The sequence below is a fragment of the Archocentrus centrarchus genome, chromosome 22 (assembly GCF_007364275.1).
Source record: "Archocentrus centrarchus isolate MPI-CPG fArcCen1 chromosome 22, fArcCen1, whole genome shotgun sequence".
NCBI lineage: Eukaryota > Metazoa > Chordata > Actinopteri > Cichliformes > Cichlidae > Archocentrus > Archocentrus centrarchus.
The window spans coordinates 1,170,658-1,198,312 of NC_044367.1; the positions used below are offsets into that span (position 1 = coordinate 1,170,658).

The window sequence follows — 27,655 nt, forward strand, 5'->3', positions numbered from 1 at the left end:
ACTTCCAAAGAGCTCACAGAGACACTCAAATACTCTCATGTTCACCAGAAACTGAGGAAGTCATCACAGCAACCCTCCTGAATAAGAACTAAAACACAGTGATTGGACCTGTCCTGTATTGGGGGTTTGTGCTGTTGGAGCCTTTCGCAGCATTTTTAATGCAATTATCTGACCAATAATGTGGCTGCTGTGCGCTTCATTGGACTGACAGACTGTCCAAGAAGGCAGAGCTCCAGTTTGCTGAGTGAGATTCAGGGATTTTATTTGGATGTTACTGAGTGCTGATTAGCAGATGACTGTGTAATGCACCCATGTAGTCTGTGCATGCAGCCTGATAACCAATCTAAGCACTCCACCCTCTTCCCCATATATGCTCCCTTCTGGCTCCAGAAAAACAACACGGTGGTAGCAATCAAGCTAAAATGGATGCTTTAAATCAGGAGTCCAGAAACCATTCATGTTGGCTATGTCCATCTTTTACGTACAGTCAGATGAGGACAGCATCGGTGTGGTCTGGGGGAGCTTCAATGCTGTGTTTCAGATGTTTCTTTGTCTTTCTGGCTGAGCGACGGGTCATCTGGGTAAATCCTCCTCCTGAATATTTAAATAGATGAAGTCACCTGGATTTGATCAGCCTTTTGGGGCGGCCTGTAGCGAGCGTGAAATTAAACGAATTCATTAAAAATAAACGAACAGTGTGGTGATGTCATCGGGCTGACTTATTTTGCTTTAGGTTCACCTCTGATTGTTTTTATCTGTGGTGTCCCCATCACTGTTAATGATTGATCAAAATTCTGATTTTGGGGGTGGGAGGAGGGGAGTGGGGGCATTTACCTTTGCTGGCTTCTGAAGGGCAGGGGGGGGGGGTTAATCCTAAAGGATGAATTATAGCACAGAGAGCTGCATCTGCTGACTGGACTAAGTGCCAGACAGAGTTTGAACTTTGACCTCTGACAGGAGGGGCTGTATAAAGGAGCAGAGGTGCTGGGCGTTGCTGTGCTAGTTTGGACGGAGGGCTGCAGCACTCGCCATCAGCCCAGCATGGGTTACAGGAAGCTGTGTGTGTTGCTGCTGCTGAGCTGCTCCACGCTGGCTCGTAAGTACCATCCATCCTCAGTCGGATTAAATATGTAAAGACTGCTTTTAATGTACCGAACTTTCTGCCAGCAGGAACAGCTGTCAGTGACTGTGAGGGTGACACAGACACATATCAGGATACTGAAACTGATGCTTCACATTTAATCCAAAGCTCCGTGTTTCAGGCTCCTGCAGCTCTGCATCCACTTGGTAGTTTATGTGCTTCAAATTCAGTGCAATAAAAACACTGCATATGGAATAGAGCTGGATTCTTGAAGCTCCACGACTCACTTCTGTCATGACACACACTGAAACTAAACATGAGCTCCAAATATATTCATCAGCAAAAGGTTTAAATAAAGAATCACAGCCTCACTTTAAATCACAATTCATGAAACAATTTTTACTGAGTCATCCTTTATACTAAGTTCTCATGACCACTTTATTTGTTCCTTTTTGACGATTTACTGTATTTACGTCGTTTTCTTTTAATGTTCGATCTCATCTATTGTGTCCTGTAACTGTAGCTACATTTTGCTGTGCAAATGAAGCTTCATTAACATTATTAATGGCATTTATATCATGTCTTTAATCGATTTTCAGTCTCGTTTCTTGTTTCTTGCTCGTATTAATTTTTAATTCTGACATTTTTTTCTTGCTGTTTGAATTGGCCTCCTGAAAATCCGCCAATATATTTAACTGTAATTGTGCCTGCAGTTATCTCTGGGATATCTTAGGCCTGTGTTTTTTTTTTTGCATTTTTCTTTACGATAACTTTTTTCTTTATTCACACTGTAAAATCATTACTGTTACCAACAGTCAAAAACGACAGCCCTGTCATTCATATTTTCAGATCCAACCAGCTTTCATTTCTCTGTGCACGTGCAGAATGAGTCGGTTTAGGAAAGAAATTAAATATAATCAACCAAGTGTGTGAGTTACAAAAATCAATTATTCAGATCCAAATCAAAGTTTTTCACATGTTTTTATTTGATCTTCAGCCTGTAATTTATTCTTTCTTCATTGAGCTGATCTGATGTGAAATATTTGGATGAGTTTTCAGGTTTGTTAATTTTTATTCTGATCATGTCCTTCTGGTACAAACTGCTCTTTCTTTGGTGGACTCGACAACGTGAATATTTTACAATGATTTGATGTTAATAGAAGTATGTTTATGTGTTTTTGTCTTGCAGAGGAGAGACAGGACAGTAATGAGGAAACTCCAGTGTGTCAGTGTAAGTCATCTTCATATCAGAGCTGAAATACACAAACCTGGAAACTTGGTTTTTATTAGTCTTTGGGTGAAAAATATTTAAGCTGTTGATGATTTTGAAGAACTCTGGACTTTCTCGGCCCTGGGGGGGGGGGGGGGGGGGGGGGGGGGGTGTTTACCTGGAAAAAGCTGAGTGTGTATGTGCACAGGGTGGATAACAGGGCTGCAAACACACACATTGACCTGCTAACAGATCAATGAGACACTGATAAAAACAGCCTGTTTTCTGGAGATAGCAGCACATGGACTCCTGTCCTGTTTGTGAATGAGACCTGCAGCTCACTGTCAGAACATCATTCACCTGCAGCAGGGTCAAAAGTCAGCCTTGTATGTAAGGGAGCAAAAATCTAACCATGTGATTCTCCGCTTACAGTGGCATCCACATTCAAGGCCTTTAGGAAATATGTGTATCAGTACAGCACAGAGAGCCGGAACAGTGTGACGGGCGCCCCCGGCCTGAACAATGGCCCCATGCTCACCTGTCAGGTACACTACTCTTTCTACATCCCACTTATTACTCGATGACACGATGTTCCTCTCTGACTGTGGGTCTGCCATCACATCTCCTCAGGTGGAGATCGAAGTCCCCCACATGTGCAAGTTCATCATGCACACCAGGGGCTGCACACTCAGCGAGGTCTCCTTCACGGGTCCCTCGGGCCAGCCAGTCTACAGGTCAGCTCCCCGCTCGGACACCTTCCAGGACGCCATGGAGAAGTGAGTGAAAAACATAGACTGTATATTAAAAATGGGACGTAGCCACAGTGACATCACTAATCAGTTTGTGAAGTCCTGACCTCAAGCCTCGGCTTTCGCTGTATAGCTGCTGCCATGCTGGTTTTGTGAGTGCTGGGTTATTTCTGTAGCAGGCTGTAAAAGTGTTCATTTCTGCTGTAAAGTTTTAACATGGAAGTCTACAGGGACTGACTCACTGCTGGTGCCTCTGCTGGACAACAGAGGAACTACAGGTTTTGGTGTTTGTGCAATCACTCTTCAATACCCCCCCCCCAAAAAGAAAAAAACATTAAATGCAGTGCACAAACTCACATCAAGACCCAAAGTTACATTTTAAAAATCAAGCATTTGTGAATGTGTGTGGACTCACACTAGGGTGGCTTCTCAGACCAAACACACATTCCTCTGATCAGGTTTTCTTCTCTTTGCTTCATCCAGGAACCCTCTGAAGTTCACCTTCCACGGTGTCACCAGCATTCAACTTTACCCTGAGGCGGACGAACTGGCCAACATCCTCAACATTAAGAGAGGAATCGTTTCTGCTCTCATGGTGCCGCACACAGAGGACGGACAGAACAGCCGCATGGTGAGCCAACCTCAACAGGCTCCCCTAAAATACAGCAGAAATACAAACTCTGTGAGAGCTTTTTATTTCTGAGGAACCTTTTTTGTACTGACCTAGATATTTTCTCTCTCCTGTATTTAGGATTAAAATGGTCATAAAAATTCCTGCATTATCTAAAATATGTGAACTCTCCTTGTTCCAGGAAAAAACATTTCTTTTCATGATTTTTTCCAACTGCCAATTTAGGTGAAAAAATGTACATATGTTAAAAAAATACACTCATCGTTCAGCTTTTCATTAACTCAGATATCTAATCAGCCAATCACATGACAGCAGCTCAGGGCATTTCGGCAGCTAGACACGATGAAGACCTGTGGAAGTTTAAACTGAGCTCAGAATGCGAACAAAAGAAGATTTCAGTGATTCTGAATGTGGCATCAGTGTTGGTGCTGATCTACTGGAATTTCCCACACACAGCATCTCTGGGATTTACAGAGAAGGTCTGAACTGAGGAAATATCCAGCAGCAGCAACTCTATGGGAGAAAATTGCTTGTTGATGTCAGAGGCGACAGGAACTCATGTTCGTTACAACCAAGATCTGCAGAAGAGCGTCTCTGAACCTTGAAGCAGATGGGCTACAGCAGCAGAAGATCACACCGGGTGCTTCTCCTGTCATCTGAGAACAGGAAACTGGGGCTACAGTTCACACAGACTCACTAAAACTGGACAACAGACGATGGAGAAACGTCAGCTGGTCCGACGAGTGTCAGTTTCTGCTGCAGCATTCAGATAGTAGGGTCAGAATCTGGAGTAAACAGCATGAAAGCATGGATCCATCCTGCCCTTTATCAGTGGTTCAGGCTGGTAGTGGTGTGATGGTGTGGGGGGTATTTTCTTGGCACACTGTGGGCGTCTTAGTACCAACCGAGCATCGATTAAACTCCACAGCCTACCTGAGTGCTGTTGCTGACCCTGTCCATCCCTTCATGGTCACAGGGGCTCCTGCAGTTTAGTAAAATCTTGTTTTTCTTCTTTTTCAGAGCACCGTGCACGGTCACTGTGTCACTCACCACCTGGTGAACTCAAGCAGTGACAGTGCCACAGGTGTGACGCTGATCAGAGATCTGTCCCACTGTGACCACTTCTACAGCAGAGAGCTGACCAACAGCCCACTGGCCCTGCTGCAGAAACTGGTGGGAACTCAGAACCAGTTTATTTAGATCTTAATTTCTTTAAGTTTGGTTTACTGATCACTTCTGAAAGAGATGCATGAGGAACCATCATTTAGGTCACATCTACTACATAACTTCTGTGGTTATTAGTTGGCTATGTACCACAGGCCTTCAAGGTGGCTGTAATTAAACCATTACTTAAAAAGCCATCACTGACCCAGCTGTCTTAGCTAATTATAGGCCAATCTCCAACCTTCCTTTTCTCTCAAAGATTCTTGAAAGAGTAGTTGTAAAACAGCTAACTGATCATCTGCAGAGGAACGGTTTATTTGAAGAGTTTCAGTCAGGTTTCAGAATTCATCACAGTACAGAAACAGCATTAGTGAAGGTTACAAATGATCTTCTTAGAGCCTCTGACAGTGGACTCATCTCTGTGCTTGTCCTGTTGGACCTCAGTGCAGCTTTGATACTGTTGACCATAACTTGTTTCTGCCAGAGGTTTCTTCCTGTTAAAAGGGAGTTTTTCCTTCCCACTGTTGCCAAGTAGGAGATCCTTTTTCATTGTTGGGTTTTCCCTGTAATTATTGTTGGGTCTTTACCTTACAATATAAAGTGCCTTGAGGTGACTGTTTGTTGTGATTTGGCACTATATAAATATACTATATAAAATTGAATCTGAAATACTCAGACTCCCATATCATCTCCCTCTGTGACCACTTTAAAGGTTATTCTCTGTGTGTGAACAAAGGCACGCAGACAGCTGCTGCATTTAATGATATCCTTTCTGTCCTGAAGTGTGAGCTAAGACCTGACATCATGATACAGTCACACTTTTTTTAACCATCTCCATGTCTCACAATAACTGTGCAACAGGTAGTTTAAATTATGCAAATTTATTTTCTGAAGTCAATCTAAAATTTTAGACCATGTGATGTATAAACACTGTTTCCAGCACAGCCCGATGTCCAAGCTGATTACAAGCACTCAAAGCTGCAGCTACCAGTTTGATAACAGGGAAAGACACATCACCACAGCCTCGTGCACGGAAACGCACACCTACCTGCCCCCCTCCCACCAGTGAGTCACAGTGTGGCTGCATGTTTATGTGTACACAGAGCACTCTTATGCCTCAGCCTCTAATCTGCTCTGCAGGGACAATGCAGTATCATCAGTGGTAACCCAGGAGCTCCGCTTCCAAAGCAGCAGAAGGATCAGCAGCACAGCATTCAGTGAGTGAGCTTCCCAAGGAGGTCTGAGGTTTTGCATCTGGAGACTCGCACACATCCAGAGATTATTCTTGGCTTCATACTCAAACTGGTGTCAGCGCCACTCTGACCTTCTCTTTTAATAATACAGCACAGACAAGGGTTGCAAGGGTTTAACAACCATGGACCCCAAAAATATGAAAAACTCTGATGGCTCACATCTGTATTTCACTATTTTCTTTCATATTTCTAAAACTCATAAACAGCTCATCAAACATCAAAAGCTGCAGTCCCTTTGCCATCCAGCAGAGGTGCCACAGTGTGTCAATCCTCATAGACTCCCATGTCAAAACTCTCCAGCAGAAATAAACATGTTTCATAACAGCTGTACGGGGTGAGAATGTTTCTATAACTCACCTGTTTAAATAAAGTTTATATTATTAGGGGCGTGGCCTCTGTGACCGACAGGTGGATGGCGACACAGGCGGCTGTAATTGCTAGCTGTCTGTTAGGCATCATCTCAGCTAACTGGAGTCCCTGAACTGGACCTCTGAACCGTGTTTGTGCTGTTGGAGCATTTTTAATGCAATTATCTGACCAATAATATGGCTGGCTGGCTCTAAAAATCAACATGGAGACTTCAAAAATGGGTGACATCATGTGGCCACATCTATCTTTTATATACAGTCTGTAATTTGGACACATAGGTGCCCCAGATAGCAGTACCCCTGCATAACCAACAGGAAAATGACTTAAGTCACTTCATCAAAGTTTTACAAACAGCTGCTTAAGCCACATAATGCCCAGATCTGATGTGTGTGTAAACAGGTGTGGAGCGCGACCAGGTGAAGCCACTCCACTTTCAAGATCCTGAAGATAAATCTCCAGTGCAGACACAGGACGATGTTCTGAGCACCTTACGGGAGTTGGTGGCCTTGGCAGGTACAGACCAGGGTCAGAAGAGGGCCGGCCTTTTCCACAAGCTGGTGTCCGGCCTGCGTGTCCTGAGGAACAAGACCCTGAGCCGGGCGGTCCCTGAGATGCGAGCGATCTCAGGTTGGCTCACCTGGCAGGCCCTGTTCCAGTGTGGGACCTCAGAGTGCACCAGCGCTGTCCTGCAGATTATTCGGACCATTGATGGAGTTTCTCTGGAGACAGATGCTCTGGTCTATGCGCTGAGTCTGCAGACTGACCCTGATGCTGCACGTGTGCGGGACATGCTCAGCATGGCTCAGTATAAACAGAGCAAGGCCATCATGTACGCTTTGGCCAACACAGTGAAGAAGTAAGTAAAAGATCAGATCTGAGGTCTGATTGGTTAAAGCTGTGATTTGATGTCCCGTTTAGCGTGACCATTAGAAGGAGACTCATGCTGCCTGTGTCTCAGCATCACATGTGAGGTGTCCATGTTAGGAGGCGGGGGGGTATCAGTGTGAACTGTTCTTTGTCTCATTTTGTATTTTATACTTTGGGCTGATTTGTTTCCTCTCCCTCACTGGTTCATTTTAGGTGCTAAAACGTGCCTGGTCAGGGTTAATAAATGACAAGTCGGGAGTGAAAGCCTGGTAGTCATGCTTTAACCTGCTGCATCATGCACTGTCTAACAGCATCATTCAACACCACATTTAAGAGACTCTTAACTTTAAGTGACAAAACTATTTTAGCATCTCTGTGGAAAAATGTGAGGGTTAATTCAGCTGATTATACTCTGTCTTTGTCCACAGGTTCCATAAAAGAGTGGTAACTCCAGAGGTCACAGATGTGTCAAAATTCATGGAGATGCTCTTAAATGACTGCTCAGGAGAAAACCAACACTATGACTCCAACTTTCCTCCTGACCCTGCAGAGACGTCCTTCCTTGTTCTGAGGGTACATCACAGATGTGTTTTTCTAGTGAAATCTGTCTCAAGGCTTTAGCCCTCCAGATTAATGCTACTCTCATATCTCCAGGTTGTTGGAGTTATGGGTCAGGCCATTTAGCCCTCCAGATTAATGCTGCTCTCATATCTCCAGGTTGTTGGAGTTATGGGTCAGGCCATTTAGCCCTCCAGATTAATGCTGCTCTCATATCTCCAGGTTGTTGGAGTTATGGGTCAGGCCATTTAGCCCTCCAGATTAATGCTGCTCTCATATCTCCAGGTTGTTGGAGTTATGGGTCAGGCCATGCAAGCCGTCAGCCCCAGCCTGATCGCATCCATTCTGCGATGTGCAAAGAAAACAGACATCCCACTATCACATCAAAAGGCAGCCATACAGGCCTTCAGACAGATGGAAGTTAATGATGAGGTGCACTATCACACACACACACACACACACACACACACACACACACACACACACACACACACACACACACACGGATGCTTTGTAAAATATAACCAAATTGCACTGATTTTAAGGAAATTGTCCAATGACGACATATGAAATACTCAAAGGGATCATTTTGATTATTTTTTTTTTAAATATCTGCTCATTTTGAATCTGATGCCAGCAACATAAAGTTTTCCAGAAGCAACAAAAAAGGGGATAACTGGGAGCTGGAGGAACATCTGGAGGAACATGATTGGGTAAACAAAGAGCATCTCTGAGAGGCCGGGTGTTTCAACATAAAGATGTGGAGGCTTCAGCCCTCTGTGGAAGTCTCTGAGGGCAAACAGTCCAACAGTCTGAGAGGAAAGTCAGAAGAATCAGTGATTCCATCATTTGATGAACAGACTCAGAGGAATGTGAGCACACAGGGAGCAGCTGCAGAGCTGTTGGATGCTGGTGGCGTTCAGACCCTCTGAGGTGGAGATCACTGCAGGAACACGTCCGAGAACCGTCAGCAGAGAACACAGCTCATTACTGCATCCACACAGGAAGCTCCGACTCCACCAGAACCAACAGAGGAACAAGATCCATAAACACCGCCAGCCTCCTCTGAGCTCATGTCAGACAGACTGAGGGCAGGTGGAAACTGTCCTGTGCTCTGACCAATCAGAAGCTTTGATTCTCCTCCAGGCTAAAAAGGACCATCCACGTGGTTAATGGCACAGAACAAAAACCGAAGCCTTCAAAGCTTCCACCAATCTGTCTCAGGGAAAAAAACTATTATTCTTTCACTGTGCAGGCTCTCATTCAGAGTCACCGAGCACACTTTGCTAACCCATCAGTTATGTACATTACAATCACTGCGTCTTCAATCAGCTCACCTGTTCGCTTTTCAACACGTTGAACATTGCTGGCCGCTGATCACATGTTTAGACACCAATTTAAGGTATATGGATGCACAATTTAATGTTTCAACTTAAAACTGATTTAGTTTCATCATGTTTTCTTGGTCAGAAGGTCTGTGAAGACCCCATTGAAGCTGAACCATATCTCCAGGTTCAGGAGCAACTTCTGCTGCTATCCAGACGCCATCTGTTTCAGGGAAGCTTTCTTATTCCAGCTGCGCAGCTCCATAACTGACCTGAATACAGTCCATCACCCACTGGAACATCTGGAGCTTCACAAAGCCAAACACCTTTAGTGTTGTTCAAAGAGCAGCTGATGCAGTTCAGTGAGAAGCGTACTGCTGGAATCAAATTCAAAATGAAAAGATAGTGATTGTGTATACACATTATCATATTCATGTAGGAGAACAACTGTCACTCACCATTTGGTCCACCACAGGTCAAAGATGTTCTCATGGAGGTGTACCGGGACACTCAGAACCCCGTAGAAAAACGTTTAGCAGCTTTCCTGATCCTGATGAAGAGCTCGGATCCAGCAACTGCCAGAGACGTCATTCACAGTTTGGAGAATGAGAGGGATGAACAGGTCAGGATCTTTGTGGTCTCCTACCTGAACAACATCCGGAACTCTGATGAGCCGCAAATGAAATCGTGAGTAATCACCCAGCTTTTAAGCAGATAAATCTAAACCTGCATTCATTCTGGTGTCCAGGGGGGGTGATTCCTCCGAAGTCTGATTGTATAGAAGTCCTGCTCAGCTGATCTCTGAGCTCAGAAAAATGTTTCCTGCTGAGAAAAAACTGATGCAAATGTTATCATGACAGCTCTGGGACAGTTTTTCCCTTTAAAGGTTTACATGTACAATGAGCAAAGACAGTATTGGTCCAAATATGATGGGGCATGGAAAGTAAAGAAAGTTATTATTAAATATCATTTATTCTCCTTTATAAAGACTCAGGGAGTACATTGAGTTGGCCTTGAATGGCCAGCTGTCACCCACAGGCACCGTCTTTGATGGTATGTCACGCAACTACAAAATGGCCTCCTCCTTGGGATCGATACAGAGCAACATCATCTTCGATGGAAGGGACACCTTACCCAAGGAGATGATGCTGGAGACCACTCTAAAGGTGTTTGACTACAGCCACGACATCTTTGAGGTATGATTTCAATGACACATTTTAATCTGCCAAACAGAAATCCATTTGTTTTACCAAAGTCCAAACATTTAAAATCTCCCCTTCGAGGTCGGTGTTGAAGGAGCAGGATTCGAACCAACGATTGATGCTTTCTTTGGGGAACGGGGTTTCTTCCCCGAATCCATCTCCAGACTCATGTACTTGGCACAGGACAAAGCCCCAATCCTCAAAAGCATTTTGGACAGAATAGCCCCTCAGCAAAACAGAATGAAGAGACAGGTGAAAGGATTTCTGAATGTATCAAATGAATAAACATCTGTCTTTATGAATGTTTGAATGAGAAAAGATGAAAATTGCAACCAGGATGGTAGCTTTGCGTCACCAGCTAAAGCATACACTGGTCATGTCTTTTCAGGTCCCAGAGGACTTTCTGAAAGCTATTGCAGACAGTGTGCAGAAGCTCATGAATGAAATGAGCACCTCTCCGGCCCCTGAAGCCACCGCCTACCTTCGGCTTTTGGGGAATGAGATAGGATACCTGAAGACCAGCGAAATGAGGAAAATGTTGGAGATTCTGTACATGTACTACCACAATTTCATCAGTGTACTGCCTTCCCAGGTCAGATATACCATCTCCTAACTATGAGTTTACAGTTTAGGAATATATATTTTTAAAGGAATTAAAAATGGGTGGAAATTCATGCAAGAAGCAAAAACTTTACCGTGATGTTGAGAGACGACCGTACACAATTCATGACTTTGGGTCATGGCAGAAAGTAGCATGCAAAAAGAAAAAATGCTTGCAGGCCAAAAGATGCAAAAGTCGTCCTTTAGCATCACTGCCTCAATCTACCCGACTTGGCAGTACTGGACACTACAACATAACGGTTCTCCACTGTAGAACAATAACGTCCACATCAGGAGGAAATCACAGAGCTCAGCTCATTCATTCTGTTTTCACCTGCTGATTAGGTTTAGGATCCAAAAACCACTCAGTTAGGTTTGAACCTCTGAAGCAACCCTTGTGGTCATTTTAGAAGACCTGTATCTGAAAGTGGACGCTGTCCCACTAGCTGTGGTTTGAAGACTTTCCCATCAGCTTACAATGTTTTTTGTTCTGTTTTCTTTCTAAAAGGCCTTCTTTCAACTGACATCTAGGACTGATAATGAAGTCTTTGCCCACTACATCTTTATGGAGAATGCTTTTGCTCTACCCACAGCCTCTGGCCTCCCTCTCAAGTTCTCACTGGCAGGTGTGTTTACACCTGGTGCCAGAGGAGGCCTGACACCCTCAGCAGTGGTAATTTAGCTGCTCTTTGTCACATTACAAATAAAACGATCATCTTACTGTGAAGTCCTGCTTTACAGCTACTCTGCTACTCTTCGCCTTGCAGACTGACTTGTCCTTCATGCCTTCAGTTGGACTGGAATTCATCACCCAGATGGGTGTACATATCCCAGACTACTTGGATGCAGGGATTCGGATGCACACAAACATGTACCATGAGAGTTCCCTCAATGCTAAAGTTACAGTGGACAGAAAGCAGATCAGACTGTCTATTTCTGCTCCTAAGTCCAACACTCAGCTGTTCAGCGTGAGGTCAGTGATGTAAAACTCTTTGACCGTTTGATGTTCCTGTTGTTCTCACTCACCACGCTCCTCTTTCTCTTTGAACTGCAGCCACAAACTGCTGTCCCTATCATCTGGTCAAACAACGATAGTGCCATGCATGATCGAGGCCCCAACTGACTCAGCTGACTGCCAGCCCCTTTTCAGCGGCCTGAAACTCTGCACAATAGTGCGTGACTCCAATGCTATCTCTGTGGATGAGGCACTGTGCTCCCCCCTGGTGGGAGAAACCAGGTGAGAGACAGGTAGATTAGAACATCTGAGCTGACCCTTTGTGATTTGATTTTGGGTCATTTTGGTAAATTAATCAGTGGATATTTTGGTGCTTTCTGCCACACAGCTAACAGATTAACAATCCATGAATGAATGGGAGTTTGTTCTCTCAGATTTGCAGTTGAAATACAGCCTACAGGAACAGTTTCAGAGTACACTGCCACCATCACCGATGAAGCACTCAGAGAAGGGAAGAGGGGTCGTCATAGGGTGGAGACTCTGAAGCTAACCCTGAGAGCAGAAGGTAAGATTATTAAATATAATGTCTGAAAGTATTTGTTCAGTTTATAAAACTGAACCTCTTGGTTAGAGTTATTCAAAATAAATAAACACCAAAGGTAAATCCAGACAGTGTTTTAGAGCAACATTTGCTGCAGTAGGAAAGGTCGTTTTCAGGGGACGTCTCACTTACTTCAGCCAGAAAACAATCCAAAAACCACATTCTGCACTTATTCCAACAGCAACAGAGTCGAACTGTAAAGCATCAAAGTGGAAAACATCCCCTGTTCCAGCATGTATGAAATGATAAACACAAAGCCTTTCTTATGTCTCACACACATGCAGCAGTCTTATGAAAGTCGGTCAAAGTGTGCTGTACTTTACTCTCAGCTTATATCCATCCTTATCTTCTAAATCCATATTTTCTTCTAACTGTTGTCAGTGGTTTGGGAAATGGGGGTGGTGCTTGAGCTGCAGCGGTCCAGAATGAATGAATTCATAAAGATTCAGGCCATAATTATAATGTGTGTATTCTTTTCCTGTAAATACAATGAGACGGTGCATTCCCATTGTTCCCTAAAGCTAACTGCTAACTAAAGACTTTAATTTTTACCTTAACAGGTGATGATTCATCAGAGGCCTCAGCATCTCTGAAGTACAATCACCTTAAAAACAGCGTCTCCGCTGAGGTCGTCGTTCCTGACTATGACGTGGAAGCAGGAGTCAAACTGGCTTTAACCGAGAGTGGTGCTGACAGGAAGAAGATGAGAGGTATCACCATTGATGTCACCAACAAGAACATCCCACAGCTGACTCTTGTTGGACGTGCCAGGTACAATGTTTTATAAATGAGCCTTCAGTCCTTTCTGAAGATAGATATTCCTGGAGTTCCAGCTGTGCTGAGTGGAAGGGAAAACCTACAGTACATGTGTTTGTTTTAAATGTAGACTTAGCATGATGAAGGATGCCATGCTGCAACTCCAGTTGGTCATTCCGTCTCTGAGAACTGATGCATCTGTCACTGCAAACCTAAACAAAAATGAGGATGTGATCATGGACCTGGAGACCATCGTCCACCTCTCTGAGACATCCTACCAACAAAAAGCTTCCCTAAAATATGGTAACTGTGCTTCCTACTATCATTCAGGGGACAGGTGCACAACATGGATTCATTCGTTTGAGGGTTTTCTGGATTTTACCTCCACAGATAATGACAAGTTTGAGGTGGAATTGAAATCGGACCTGAATTCAGAGATACAGAAAATGATACCAAATGCAGAGAATCATCGCAGGCAGCTCCAACAGCTCATTGATGACATCCTGGAGCAGAGAGTGGCAAAGACTGACATGAAACTGCGTCACATAGTCACCAAAGGAATCGAGGTATAATAAAACCATCAGGTTCAGAGTATTATGCAGTTTTGGCAGGTACTGTTTTCCTTTAAAGTGAGACGTAATCTGTCTTCATGTCACACTGAAGGCAGGTTACATATGGCTGGACAAACTGACAGTACGCTTCCCTGCTCTTGCAAAACTGCGAAATAAGAGGAGCCTCTCCGATCTCACTCTGCCAGCGCTGCCTGAAAAACTGTTTGTGCAGTTGTAAGTGTCTGAGAAGCTAGCTTCAACATATGAATGGCCTTAACCTGTTTTGCAATGCTTCAGTGTACACCTTTTGTTTTACCAGTGACAGTTTGTTCCGGTACCAGTTCAACAAGGACAAGATGGCTGTCTCACTTCCTCTTCCACTGGGGGGCAAAAAGTCAGAAGAACTGAACATACCAAACGCTCTGTCCGTGCCCCTCATAGATGTACCACAGATAGGTCTATATATCCCACCCAGAGTGTATCCACTGCCACGGTTCACTATACCACCTTCTTTGGATTTGTCTCTCCCCCTTCTCGGTCTGGCTGAAGCATCCACAAAGATCAACAGCAACTTCTATAGCTGGGAAGGCTCACTCTCTGGTGGCAACAACACCGCTGATGTTCCCAGCTACACTGCACAGTACAAGGCCATGGCCCACTCACCTTTTAGCCTACTGTCATACAAGCTGGAAGGTAATCATCTTCTTAAAACTTCATTAAAATGTGACAGTTAAGCCTGTGCATATTTTTTAAAGGATAGCTGATTTGTGAAAGGATGAGATCTGATGCTGGTTGCACCATGTGGTCTTTACAGATTCAATCTGGATCTTTGTTAAGACAGTTATTTATGACAGACTTCACTTGCACCAAATAAACTTAGGCCCATTCTTAATTATGCCTGATTGTAGCAAGACACATTTAACAAAACAGAGCTGTTTAATATGAGCTCTGTGCTCATGAAGCACTTGAAGGCAGCACGCATGATGGGTTCATGCACTAATTAGCTTGTAAAGCAGAACCTGATCCTCACCTCTAAGTTGGTCTTTGTTAAGATCAATTTGAAATAGACTCTGTGTTGGTTGCAAGGCAAAGAAAGATCAAGAAACATCAATGTGCAGTCATATTTCTGTTGTTGGTTTTAGAGCACATTAGTATCATTACCATTGATATTATCAGCTTGCTTCAAAACAAACATCCAGAAGTGCTGTATGTGGTGGCTGGGGACTTTAACCATGCAAACCTGCAGGACACTCTCCCCATGTTCTATCAGCATAGGAACTTTGCCACACGGGGTAAAAACACCTTAGACAAAGTGTTCACAAAGGTACGAGGAGCATACAAAGCAGCACCCCGCCCCCATCTCGGTGCCTCCGACCATATCTCCATCCTGCTGGCCCCTGCATACTGTCTAGTTTCAAGGAGCAGAAACACTGTAACAAAGACCATCTGTGTGTCGCCTGAGGGTGCAGTGTCTATGCTCCAGGACTGTTTTGAGGCCACAAACTGGCAGATATTCAGGGAGGCAGCAGCATCAGGGAGTAGTGTGAACCTAGATAAGTACACATCATCTGTTCTGGGCTACATCAGGATGTGCATGGAGGAGATGACTACCTCTAAGGCCATGATCATCAGGTGTAACCAGAAGACCTGGCTGAACCCAGAGGTGGGCTCCCTGCTGAGAACCTGTGATGCCGCGTTCAAGAACGGCGATGCAGCAGCACTCAGAACAGCTAGGAAAAATCTGCCGGTGGGCATAAAGAGAGCAAAGTCCACATATGTTCTCAAGATCCAGGACCATTTCAACATAAATGATCCACAAATCATGTGGAAGGGCATAAGGTGCACTGCGGACGACAAGAAAAGGGACACATAATGCCCTGATGACCCAGTGCTCCCTGACAACTTGAATGCTTTTTACTTTCACTTTGAGGCCTCAAACTCCACCACCCCCTCCCCTGACAAACCTCCAGCCATCAAAGTAACAACTGCAGAGACGAGGAGAACACTTCAGAGAGTCAACCCCCGAAAGGCCTCCGGTCCTGATGGGGTCCCAGGCAGAGTTCTTAAAGACTGTGCACACCAGTTGTCTGAGGTTCTGACAGACATACTTAACACCTCACTATCCCAAGCTAAAATCCCATCATGCCTGAAGACATCAACCATCCTCCCCATGCCAAAAACCTCTGCAACATCGTGCCTCAATGACTACCACCCCATTGCACTCACCCCTTCACCATGAAGTGCTTCGAGAGGTTGGTGATGAGGCATCTCGGGCAGACCACCGATGCGGCAGAGGACTGCCCCCAGTACTCATACAGGTGAAACCGGTCCACAGCCAACGCCATTGCGACTGTGACCTACCAGGCTCTCACTCACCTGAGAACAGGACTCGTACATGAGGCTGCTATTCCTGGACTTCAGTTCTGCATTTAATACCAGCATCCTACAGAAACTGGTGTCCAAGCTGGCACCACTGGGAACCTCCTCATCCTTATGCAGCTGGATCCTAGACTTCCTGACCTGCAGGGCACAGAGGGTCAAAATAAGCAACAACTCATACTCCACCATCATCCTGAATACTGACTACCCACAGGGCTGTGTGCTCAGCCCACTGCTGTACACACTCATGACCCACGACTGCAGAGCTCACTACGAGAACAGCCTTGTAGTGAAGTTTGCAGATGAGTGGTGGCTGGTCTCATCAGCCAAGGGGACAAGTCAGTGCACAGGCGGGAAGTAAAAGACCTGACATGCTGGTGCAAAGACAACAACCTCATCCTAAACATTCAGAAGACCAAAGAGATGGTAGTGGATTTCCATAAGGACCAGTGTGGCACCCCCTCCTCTCTACATCTCTCTACATTGAGGGAATAGCAGTCGAAGTGGTCCCTTCCATCAAGTACCTCGGTGTACACCTCACCAACACACTCACCTGGTGTACCAACACCACAGCTGTAATAAAGAGAGCCCACCAACACTTGTACTTCCTGAGGAAGTTAAAGAGGGGGGTCCTTATAAAAAAAAAGAGGGCGGCCTAAAGACAGACATCCTAAGGTCCTTCTACAGCTGTGTGGTGAAGAGTGTCATCACCACCTGCCTCACTACGTGGTACGCTGGGTGCACAGTGGCAGAGAAGGAGGCACTGCAGAGAGTAGTTAAGTCTATGCAGAGAACCATCGGGTGCAGCTTACCACTGATCAAAGACATCTACACCACCAGATGCAGGGACAGAGCTACCTGCATTCTCAAACAGAGTCACCACTGCACCTTAAACCATTCCAAGTTGTTGCTGCTATACCTGTTTTTAGTTTTAGTTAGTGTATTCTTGTTCTATTTTTACCTATCCTAGTTTAGCTACTTATTTATTTATGATTTATTTTTCTGTACTTATTTAAATTCTATTTTATTTATTTCTCTAATCCCATGTTTGACTTACACCAAGACCTGAGAATCTACATTTTTTTCACACTATGTCTCATAGTCTGAATGACAATAAAGCTGAGTCCAAGTCTGACTGTGCGGTGACAGTACTTCAGTAAGATCAAATAGATTTCTCATGCAGAATCAAAACCTCTCAATCAGCTCATGGAAACATCCTTCAAGAAGATCCTTAAAGACCTGATGGTGCAACTGATGTAAATAGAACAAGTTACTTACCCAAAGACTTGGTAGCCCCTGGAGAACACAGTTACAGGAATGGTTTTTAGTTAAAAGAGCATCAACTAATATTTTGTCCTATTTCCATCTTTGCATACTAATATAATACAATTTCTCTTTGTTTTCAGGGACCGGAATGATGTCAGGAAGACCCGATGATAATCTCAAATATCTTCTAAATAGTTCCTTCAGCCATAGCCTCATTGATGCAAGCTTCAGTGTCCTAGAAACATTAAGGGTGACAAACAAACTCAGTGCAAGAGCCAATTATAAGATGGAAGCTTCTAGTCCTTTAGGCCTGCAAGCGAACCTGTACTACTCTGCTCGGGCAACTTCCGCTCTAAATTCAGATGAAGTCTCAGGAGATGGCACTGTCAATGGACTACTCAAAATCGGTTCATTCCAGGCCAACACCACCTATGTTCAAAGCTACAACCTACGCCCACTAGATCGAGTAGGAAGAGGAGAATCCACCCTGCAGTTTGACTCACCAGTCCTGCAAGTTCACAACATGATCCGTGGAGTCTATGCAAACTCCGAGTTAAACATTATGTCCAAAACAAGTGCCCAGAAGGACATGCTGCAGCATGTAGCAGAGCTCAGATATAAAGATACACAGCTGACTCTGAAGTGCAGCACCTTTGCCAAAGTTGTGGGTGAATCATTAAATAACCAAGTTGAGTTTGGAATATCTGGCCAAATGGCCCTTCTCAGAATTGAATCCCAGGCATATGATGACAAAAACAGGGTGTACTCCCTCATATCAGGATTGCTGGATACAAATGGGCTTGAGGTAAACTCTGAGGGTTCCCTCACCTTTGAAACAGGGCGTGTATGGCATAAGGCTTCTGTAACAGCTGGTAGAAATGGTCTAATCACAAGTGGAACAAACAGCATTCACTGCAGCCCTGTGATAATCGAGAATGTCTTCATCTGTGCAATGGACCGGGGGGGAGCATCCCTGTCCTCCACTACCAAAGTGATGGGTGAGGAGGTAGGCAGAGGAGAGCTGAAAATCGAGGGCAAAATCACTGCTGTCGAAGCCTCTCTCTATGGCGACCTCAAGGGAAATGTGTATGATGCAACCACAGCAAGCAGCATGAATATTATACTGAACAGGAGAGCTCTGACTTTTACTGGAAACACAAAGGGATCACTAAGACAGATGAAAACACAAAACAGCCACACACTGACCCTCACCCTGTGGACTCTTAGCCTGCGCTCGAAGTCAGACAACTTAATCTGTGAAGATATTTACTATAAGCAAAACACAAGGGTTGATGTGAAACCATTTGTTATGCGATTCAATATGACGAATAACCTCAGATTTTATGACATCACATTGAACAATGAGGGTCACGTAAGGCTTGAGCCAGTTAAGGTGGAGCTCGGTGGAAACATGAATGGAGCTTACAGAGAAAAACACAACTTCAAACATACCTATGAACTCACCTATGCCTCACCAATGGCTGGTACAATGAAATACAGCACATCTGGAAGCGTGATGGATGCCCAGCTTAGTCACAGCTGTGAACTTGAATTTGCTGGACTTTCTTCTACATCAAACTGTAAGGCACAGTTAAACTCTGAGGCTGTACGCTTCAACAGCACAGTTCGCACCATGGTGCTACCTTTCAGCCTCAATGTGGATGCTGGTTTCAACGGTGAGGGAGATATTAAACTACGTGGGAACCACGTTGGACACGTGTACAACCAGTTGTTGCTTAAAGCTGAGCCCCTAGCGCTTTCATTTGCACATAACAGTGGGATGTCAACAGCTCATAAGTTTCCAAGTGGGGAGTCCTCCATTAGTTTAAAAAACAAATTTGAAGGTTTACTAACGCCAAGTGATCAATTTTTAACTTGGGAAGTGAACTCTAAAATGAATGACCATGCTTACAACCAGGAAATCAGTATTTCCAACAGTCCTGTAAGTTCTGAACTGGCGGTTTCGGCAATAATGTTAGAAGATGTTTTGAATTTACGAGAAATGACAAAATTCAACGTGTCTGGTTTCCTGCAGTATGACAAGAACAGTGACTGTCATATCATCAAGATGCCATTCATCGAGAGCTTTCCTGCAGCTTTTGAGCAGCTCAAAAACACACTAGTACAAACCCTAGATTCGCTGCAACAGGTCATCCACGATCTACATATCAATCAGCTCATCAGTGACTTTAGAGAGAAGCTAGAACAGCTACCAGTGCAAGTGAGCAACTTCATGCGAGAACTAGACTTGGAGAACAAAGTGAATAAAGTGAAAGCAAAAATAGATGATTGGATCAATGCTTCTGGTGTGACAATGAAAGACTTGGAGCTTGCTGTGAACAACCTGAGAAAGAATTTGGAAACTACAGTAATGGGCATCGTCACCAAAACTCAAGACCTGATTTTTACAGTGGAAGAGTACATCAAGGACGGGCACCTCGAAGTTCAGATAACAAATGTTCTTTCTGATGCTGGAAATCATTTGTGGGCCTTTGATAACAAATATAAAATTAAGCAGTCACTTGTCAAAGTCCTTGATATTATTGAGGACATCATCAAACAGATTGATTTCCAGAAGCTCAGGATAAGCAGTGCTGCATTCCTGCAAGAACTGGACTCGAAATATGAAATCTTGGAGACAATCAAAGCCAAACTATCAGAAATTAAACGAGTCATTCAGGATTTTAATGTCAAATTGATTTTTGAAGATCTGAAGCAGTATCTTCTCTCAGTTGATTGGGCTACATATGTTGAGCAGTTATCATATAATGTCCTCTCCTCAGAAATAGCAAAAGTGATGGAGTCTATGCATGACGTTATTGTCAATTGGATTGATGAATATGAAATCTCCATCAAATTCAATGAAGTATACTTCTATATCCGGGATCTTATTTTAAAATATGAGCTTGATGATATAGTCAAACAGTTAATGGATCAGGTTGTGATTCTGGTTGAGCAATTTAAAATTGAAAAGACTGTGCAGTCACTGGTAGACGCTGTGAAATCTGTCAAATTTGAACATATTTATGATAAAATGATGCAATTTCTGTCCAGTGTGACAAACCAGCTCAGAGCAATTGACTTTAAGAAAAGCATTGATGACCTTAATGAATATATTTCTTTGACTCTTAAATCAATGAAGACCTTTCGGTACAGTGCATTTGTTGACGAGACTAACGAGAAGATTGCTGAACTAACAGACTACGTCAATGAGCAGATTAAAACATATGAGCTGGTGAAAAAAACTGAAGCTCTTAGGGACTTTTTCAGAGAGATCCAAACCTCCGTTTTTATGTATTTGGATGAGCTCAAAAATACAAAAGTGGCTGATGCTCTAAAGAAACTGAAAAATGTGATTGATACCACATTTTACAATGACATCAAGCTGAAAGTGCAGGATATCCTCGAGGATGCAAGGCAGAGAATTCTTGACATGGATATTAGAGGTGAAATGTATTTATACCTTGAAAGAGCGAGTGAGTCCTACAGAAATATTATTGAATTAATTTCTGTGAAGTTTAGCCGAGTAATGGAGCAGATTGTAAAAACAGCAAAGGACAATGAGATCCTTAACCAGATGAAGCAAGTTATAGATGAACTTCTGAGCATACTGAAAAGAGGTGAATTTGAAGTTCCTACTTTTACTGTACCTCTCACAGACCTCGTTATTCCAGGATTTATAATTGATCTGAAGAATCTGCAGGATATCAGCATCCCGGTTCAAATTTCACTCCCCCAGTTCACCATCCTCAACTCATACACCATCCCTGGCTTTACTATAGACATTGATGAGATAAAAGCAAAGATAATTGCTTTAATAGATGAAATCAGAGACTTTGAGATCCAAGCACCTGACCCAGAGGAAATCTTTGGTGATCTGAAAGTTCTCTACCTGTCTGAACTACCCGATCTCACCTTCCCAGAAATAACTCTTTCAGAAATAAAATTCCCAGCAATCAATATTCCCAAGTTAGAATTGAGGGGCTTTGAAGTCTTAACACCTCCAATTCCAGAGATCAGATATCCCAGGATTCCCAGTGACATTTGTATCCCACGTTTTGGAAAACTCCATGGAGAATTTAGAGTGTACTCACCACACATTACTCTTGTTACAACAGGGAAAATTGAGAACTCAACATCCACACTGAAAAACCCCCAGTTTACAGCCACCATTACTTCTCATGCCAACTCACGCTTCAAGCCACTGGAATACACGATTGAAGCCACGGCTCGGCTGGAGGCTCCCAGAATGAAGAAGCTGCAATTCACAGAAATGGTGAAGGTGTCACACATGGTCTTTTCCATCGATCACATAGGATCTCTGACACTTACCGGCACCTCTGTCGAGGCTTCTGCCGAGACTATAGCCAAAGCCACAACCCAAATGTACGCTGCAGACTTGGTCAGTAAAATGGACCTTACATTAAAGAGTGGAATCCGTGCAGCCATAGACACAACCTACAACCACAGCTTAGACATCCCATCACTTGAAACTTCAAGTCAGGCATCGGTGAAACAGAATCTAGCAGCCACTGTAGAATCTGGCAAAATTACTGTGACTGGTGAGACTACAGGAAATGGAAAGTGGTTGATTCATGACTACTCTGATGAAGGCATGCACAAAAGTAATATGGAGTTTGATCTAAATTTCAGCACTGCAAAGTTAACATTCACAGGAGAAACTGATACCAAGGCCTTAAAAGCGAAGCAAACACTGACAGCTGAATCTGAGATCTTAAACCGGATTAGCATTGAAGCAACATGTGAAACCATTCTGCCATCTGTGAAGAAGAGTGTTTTGGTTTTAGATGGAGTGGCTGATATTGGGGACCTGAAAGTTGCACTCACAGCCTTTCATAATGCTGAATTTACTGGAAACCTGACTGGATCCATGTCCAACTCACTGGAGTTCATGACTCATCCATTTGAGATGGTCATTGATGTTAAGAATAAAGTAAACTCAAAGATTTTCTTCCCCCTAAAACTGACTGGAAAGGTGGATCTGCAGCATGATTATGGTGTTGTATTAAATTCTGAGAAACAGCAGGCATCCTGCTTTGCTTTGGCAAGATTCAATCAATACAAATACAGTCACAACTTCACGGTAGAAAACAATGAAATGGATGTCTTCTTGCACTCTTCAGCTAACGGAGAGGCTAACCTGGAATTTTTGAGGATTCCACTCTCTATCCCAGAGATGACCATACCTTATTTCCAAATTAAAATCCCTGAGGTCAAAGAATTTCCTCTGTGGGAAAAAGCTGGATTTCAAACTTTGCTTAGCACTCCTCAACAGTCATTTGACATGAACCTGAAACTTCACTACTACAAGAACCCTGATACCCACAGCTTTGAATTATACCTTGAACCAATCTACGATACAATCAGTAACAAAGCCACCATCCTCCAAGCTCAGTTTGAAGAGTTTCGGGACAAAATTGTTGCATTTTTAAAAGATTCATACAACCAAGCAAGGTCACGGTACATCAAACACAAAATTGACATATCTAGTCTGCCGCCTAGGATCTTCAGAGTCCCTGGATATAAAATACCAATCCTGGATATACAGGTTTCATCTTTCAGAGCTGAGATGCCAGCCTTTAGCTATTTAATTCCCAAAGAGGTCATTACCCCAAGCTTTAAAGTCCCAGCTCTTGGGTTCCCCGTGCCATCGTATACTCTTGTACTGCCATCACTGACATTTTCTGTCATTCAAATTCCAGAAACTTTAAGTGAAATCACATTGCCCACTTTCAGACTCCCAGCCATTCAGAACAACATTGTGATCCCAGCTATGGGTAACACGACGTTTGACTTCTCCTTCAAATCCACTGTAATTACATTAAGTGCCAGTGCAGGCCTTCACAATCAGTCCGACATTGTTGCTCATTTTGGTGCTTCCTCTGTGTCTGTGTTTGACATTTTAAATGTAAAAATTGACGGCACTTCCAGTTTGACAAGAACAAGAGGAATAAAAGTGGCCTCAGCTGTGTCCCTGGAGCATGACAATGTGAACACAAACCATGAATGTGCTGTCAGCCTCACCAAAAGGGGCATGGAAGCGTCTGTAGCTAACACTGCAAAAGTCAATCTACCCTTCCTCAATGTGGAATTGAATCAGGAACTCCTCGGCAATACCAAGACCAAGCCAAATGTCTCCTTCAAGAAAAAATGTAAGTATTTTTTTAGCATTCCTCTTATTGAGGCTGCAGGAAATTTTGATATGAACTGGGAACTGGAAGCACTTTCTTCTTATGTGTCTCTGGAGACATCCACCCAGGGGAAGACGGACATCATGATGATGGACAGTTGTAATTTTGCTGGAGATCTAGAAAATAAAGCTAGTTTCTACCTGAGTGCCAACAGCCTGCGTTCAACTGTCAAGACTGTCTTAAACTCAAACCTTGACAAACAGGAGAAACAAAAAAGAAGCTCCAACAACATCTTTCTGTTTGACCTGAATAAGGACTTAGCTCTGGAGGTTTCCTTGCAGCGAATATTTGCAGCAGCTGAATACACGAGCACCAACAACATTGATTTTGCATCTTTCACAACAAATGGAAAGTACATCGCTAAAGGAGAACTGGATTTTGTTCCATTAAAGACCTTCAATATCAAACTGAACACTGAAGCAAGTCAGCCAAGTAATCTGGGTGATGCTAGACTTATTCAGAGCATCGAGCTTGCCATCAGCTCAGAGAAGCAGTCTCTCACCTGGAGAGGTAAGGGACAGCTAGCATCTCTCATTCATGCTTGTGATTTACTCCTGTCCAGCGATGAATCTGAGGTACGCTTGAATTTGGTTGGATTGGTAGAAGGTCCCCTCGCATTCTTGAAGTCAGTTAAGCTTCCTGTTTATCAGAAGACTCTCTGGGATGTGCTCAGATTTGATCAGGTCACCAGCATTAATAAATTACAATTCCTCAACATCTCTTCCAGTATTGTGTACACAAAGAGCATGGACGGCCATTACTATGCAATACCGTTTGAATTTTTGGAAAATGGAGTCACTTTTAGCATCCCTGAGATTAGCATTGCAGTGCCTTCATGGGTTAAAAAAATTCCGAGCTCCATAATGAATGTAAACATGCGACTTGAAAACCCTGATGTCCCTGATCAGCTCACACTTCCCCCTATGATCTCAGTTCCTGCCTTTAACATACCATTTACCAGCTTGCATGTGGAGCCCTTTACACTTGATCCAAAGAACCTCATCATCCCAAAGGTGATCAGCACAAAGGCCTTCGAAATCACGCTGCCTGGTCTGCCAGTAATATCAGTGCCTGCTTATGACATTAACACAGAGTACCTTCAGGGAAAAACATCATTCCTCTCATTTAAGATGCCACAATATGAAATCACGGTCTCATCTTTCACTCTACCAAAATCAGTAACCATTGGAGGGCAAACCATCAGCCTAAATGATATCACACACCAGATTTCCAACTTTAACCTTCCAGCCATCACCATTCCAGAGCAAAGAATTGAAATCCCTGCAAGGACCCTCCATCTCCCCTCAAGTGTGTTTATCCGGACTTTTGGTGCCCTCCGTGTCTCTGTGAAGGTTTCATCTCCCATTTATGGTGTGTCAGCAACTGCCAGTGTGGAGAACAGGGACTCTGACCTCTTGACTTCACTGAAATCCAGCTGCATTTCTACCATGAACTTCTTGGAATATGACTTCTCTGGTGAGACTAAAGCATATTCCACTTTACCTGATAAAACACATTTGTATGAATTACTGCATGTAAGACATTATAAAATGTATTTTTGCCCATGTTTTCCCAGCTGATGCAACCATGGGATATAATAATGGAGTAGTGAGTCTAATTGGGAAGGGAAAACTGATTCACAATGATGGAAATGTCAACTGGCAACAGGTTTTGGCACAAAATGTGCGGTAAGTGGAGCAAACGCTGTATTGCTGCAGCTAGAGTACTGCCAGAGTACTTAAAGTCCTCATAGTACCATATCACCCCAATAGAGCCCTTCCCTGTCAGACTGCTGGCTTACTTGTGGTTCCTCGGATACTTAAGAGTAGAATGGGAGGCAGAGCCTTCAGCTTTCAGGCGCCTCTTCTATGGAACCAGCTCCTAGTTTAGATTCAGAAGACAGACACCCTCTCTATTTTTAAGATTAGGCTTAAAACTTTCTTTTATTTTACATCTCATATTTGTTCTCATTGTTTTGATTTAGTGAGTTTTAATTGAAGCTCTGACTCACTTGTTTACTGGAAGAAGTGGATATCTTACATTTAATACACACCACTAAAGTGCATCAGAAGCTGTGATGAGCTCTCTCAGACCCCCAAAAAATGTTCAAAGTCTGGAATTAAACCCTCGATTCCTCTTTCAGAATGAAGCGCCAAGCCCCTGCAGCTGATTCTATGTGAGTTAATTTCTCACAGATACTGATGTTTTACATCTTTCTGAAAATGTGAAAATAGTTCTCAGTCAGGGGTTTCCCAAATACCAACTAAAAAACATCTGTACTAACAGTGTTTGTGTTTTAAAGGGAGCCTCATCACACTCTTAATGTTGACATCAGCAGCCGAACGTTCACAGATGTGAGCTTCCGTTTTGCTTCCCGTAAAGATGGTATCACTGCATCTGTGTCTTCTCCATCATCCGGTTTCCTTGGAGTGCATTTTCAGCGGCGGTCCCCATCACAGCTGTATGGAAAACTGTTCAGTCGATACCTGGTAATACATCTTAGACTGTTTTATTTCATATTGTTGTCATTGTGATTGCAAATTTTCAGACTGTTTGATGCTGTGTTTCTACTCATACGCTTTTTCCCTCACCCTCAGTCCTCTCCTGAGAGAGATATTGAAGTCTTCACCGCCAAAGTTTTGCTGAGAAGCTCGCAGAAATTGGTCATACAGACGTCGTGGAATCAGGACTTCCTCTGGGAGGTGATGGAGGGCACCAAGCACAGAGTTCCTGCTATGACAGATGCTGTCTTCAAATGCATTAACAAGTATCATACCTCCCACTTCGGCTTTGACATCAACCGTGGCAGCAAGAAGCTGAAAAACATGCTTTCTTATACCATAGAGAGAGCCTATGATGAGGTTCCTGTGTCTTGCACCACACTGCAGCATTTAGTCCAAAACTTTGCTGATCAAGCAAGAGATCAGTACCAGAAGGCCTCTGATGTCTTGATTTCCACGAGTGTGCTGGATGCTTTAGACAGACTGTTTGAAAAGGTGAAACATGCCATGAAACACTGTAAAAACAATGTGAATGCACTGCTAGATGCAATCTCAGGGTTCTTGATTGAAACACAGTTTAAAGTGCCTGGATCGGAAAGGAAGTGCTCCCTCATGGAGGCGGTCCAGGAGGTTTGCAGCCTCGTGGAGAAGATTTCTGCAGACATCAGGAAAATGAAGTTCACCATACCTGGAAGTGATGTTTTTGTTAATGGAGATGAGCTCATGGATAACATGGAGTATTTTTTGGTCCAGCTCAGAGAGGGTGTGATCAGGGTGCTCAGTGTGCTCTACCTGACAGCTGCTGACTCTTTACGCATCATTGCTGAGAAAGCAGAGAATTTCCTCACCTATCTAAAAGATCAAAACGCTGAAATTTACTCTCAGGTTGATGCCGTTTATGCAGAAGTTCAGCAGTATTCAAACCAGCACAGTCAGGAATCACAGAGGTGCATGGCTGAGTACAAAGACCTCATCAAACTCAAGATCCAGGAGGCTTTTAATACTCTGAATATGGAGCGAATAAATGATGGCACCAACAGGTTTATCAGTATTTTGCAGGTACGTTTCAATGAGGGACTTGATACAAGTGTTGCTCTGTTGACTCAAGCCTCCCAGAGCACAGCACCCTACATTACAGTCAGCAATAAAAAGATGGATATTGAAGTTCCTTTGCCCTTCCTTTGGAAGTCATTTAGCGAATGGCCGATGCATCTCAGGCAATGAATCGGGCAGAGGATTCACAAGGGACGAAAAATGAGGGGGAAAAAAAAATCAATTTTGATAACAAAAAACTGTTTTAAACTGATACTCATTTCATTAAAATATGTCCAGGTGTTTCTCGTATGAGATTTCTTTGAATATGGTTCAGTTGCAGCCTGAAAGTTGCTGTTTGTTGATGTTCAGTAAAATGGTTGCTGAATACTA

The 27,655-nt window shown here is 43.5% G+C and overlaps 1 protein-coding gene across 1 annotated transcript; it reads left to right on the top strand.

The window, feature by feature from the left end:
* Positions 1–1,036: 1,036 nt before the first annotated feature.
* apoba (apolipoprotein Ba) lies at positions 1,037–27,655 on the top strand. The gene is made up of 29 exons (XM_030759211.1): positions 1,037–1,096; positions 2,271–2,312; positions 2,724–2,836; positions 2,922–3,067; positions 3,524–3,671; positions 4,692–4,844; positions 5,776–5,900; positions 5,976–6,052; positions 6,857–7,313; positions 7,753–7,897; positions 8,168–8,314; positions 9,683–9,894; positions 10,196–10,403; positions 10,491–10,661; positions 10,798–11,001; positions 11,518–11,682; positions 11,777–11,982; positions 12,064–12,246; positions 12,399–12,529; positions 13,126–13,336; positions 13,452–13,624; positions 13,712–13,887; positions 13,985–14,106; positions 14,192–14,565; positions 17,658–25,205; positions 25,306–25,417; positions 25,873–25,905; positions 26,032–26,218; positions 26,327–27,655. Exons 1-29 carry the CDS (start codon positions 1,042–1,044, stop codon positions 27,452–27,454), a joined length of 13,152 nt encoding a protein of 4,383 aa, XP_030615071.1. The 5' UTR covers positions 1,037–1,041; the 3' UTR covers positions 27,455–27,655.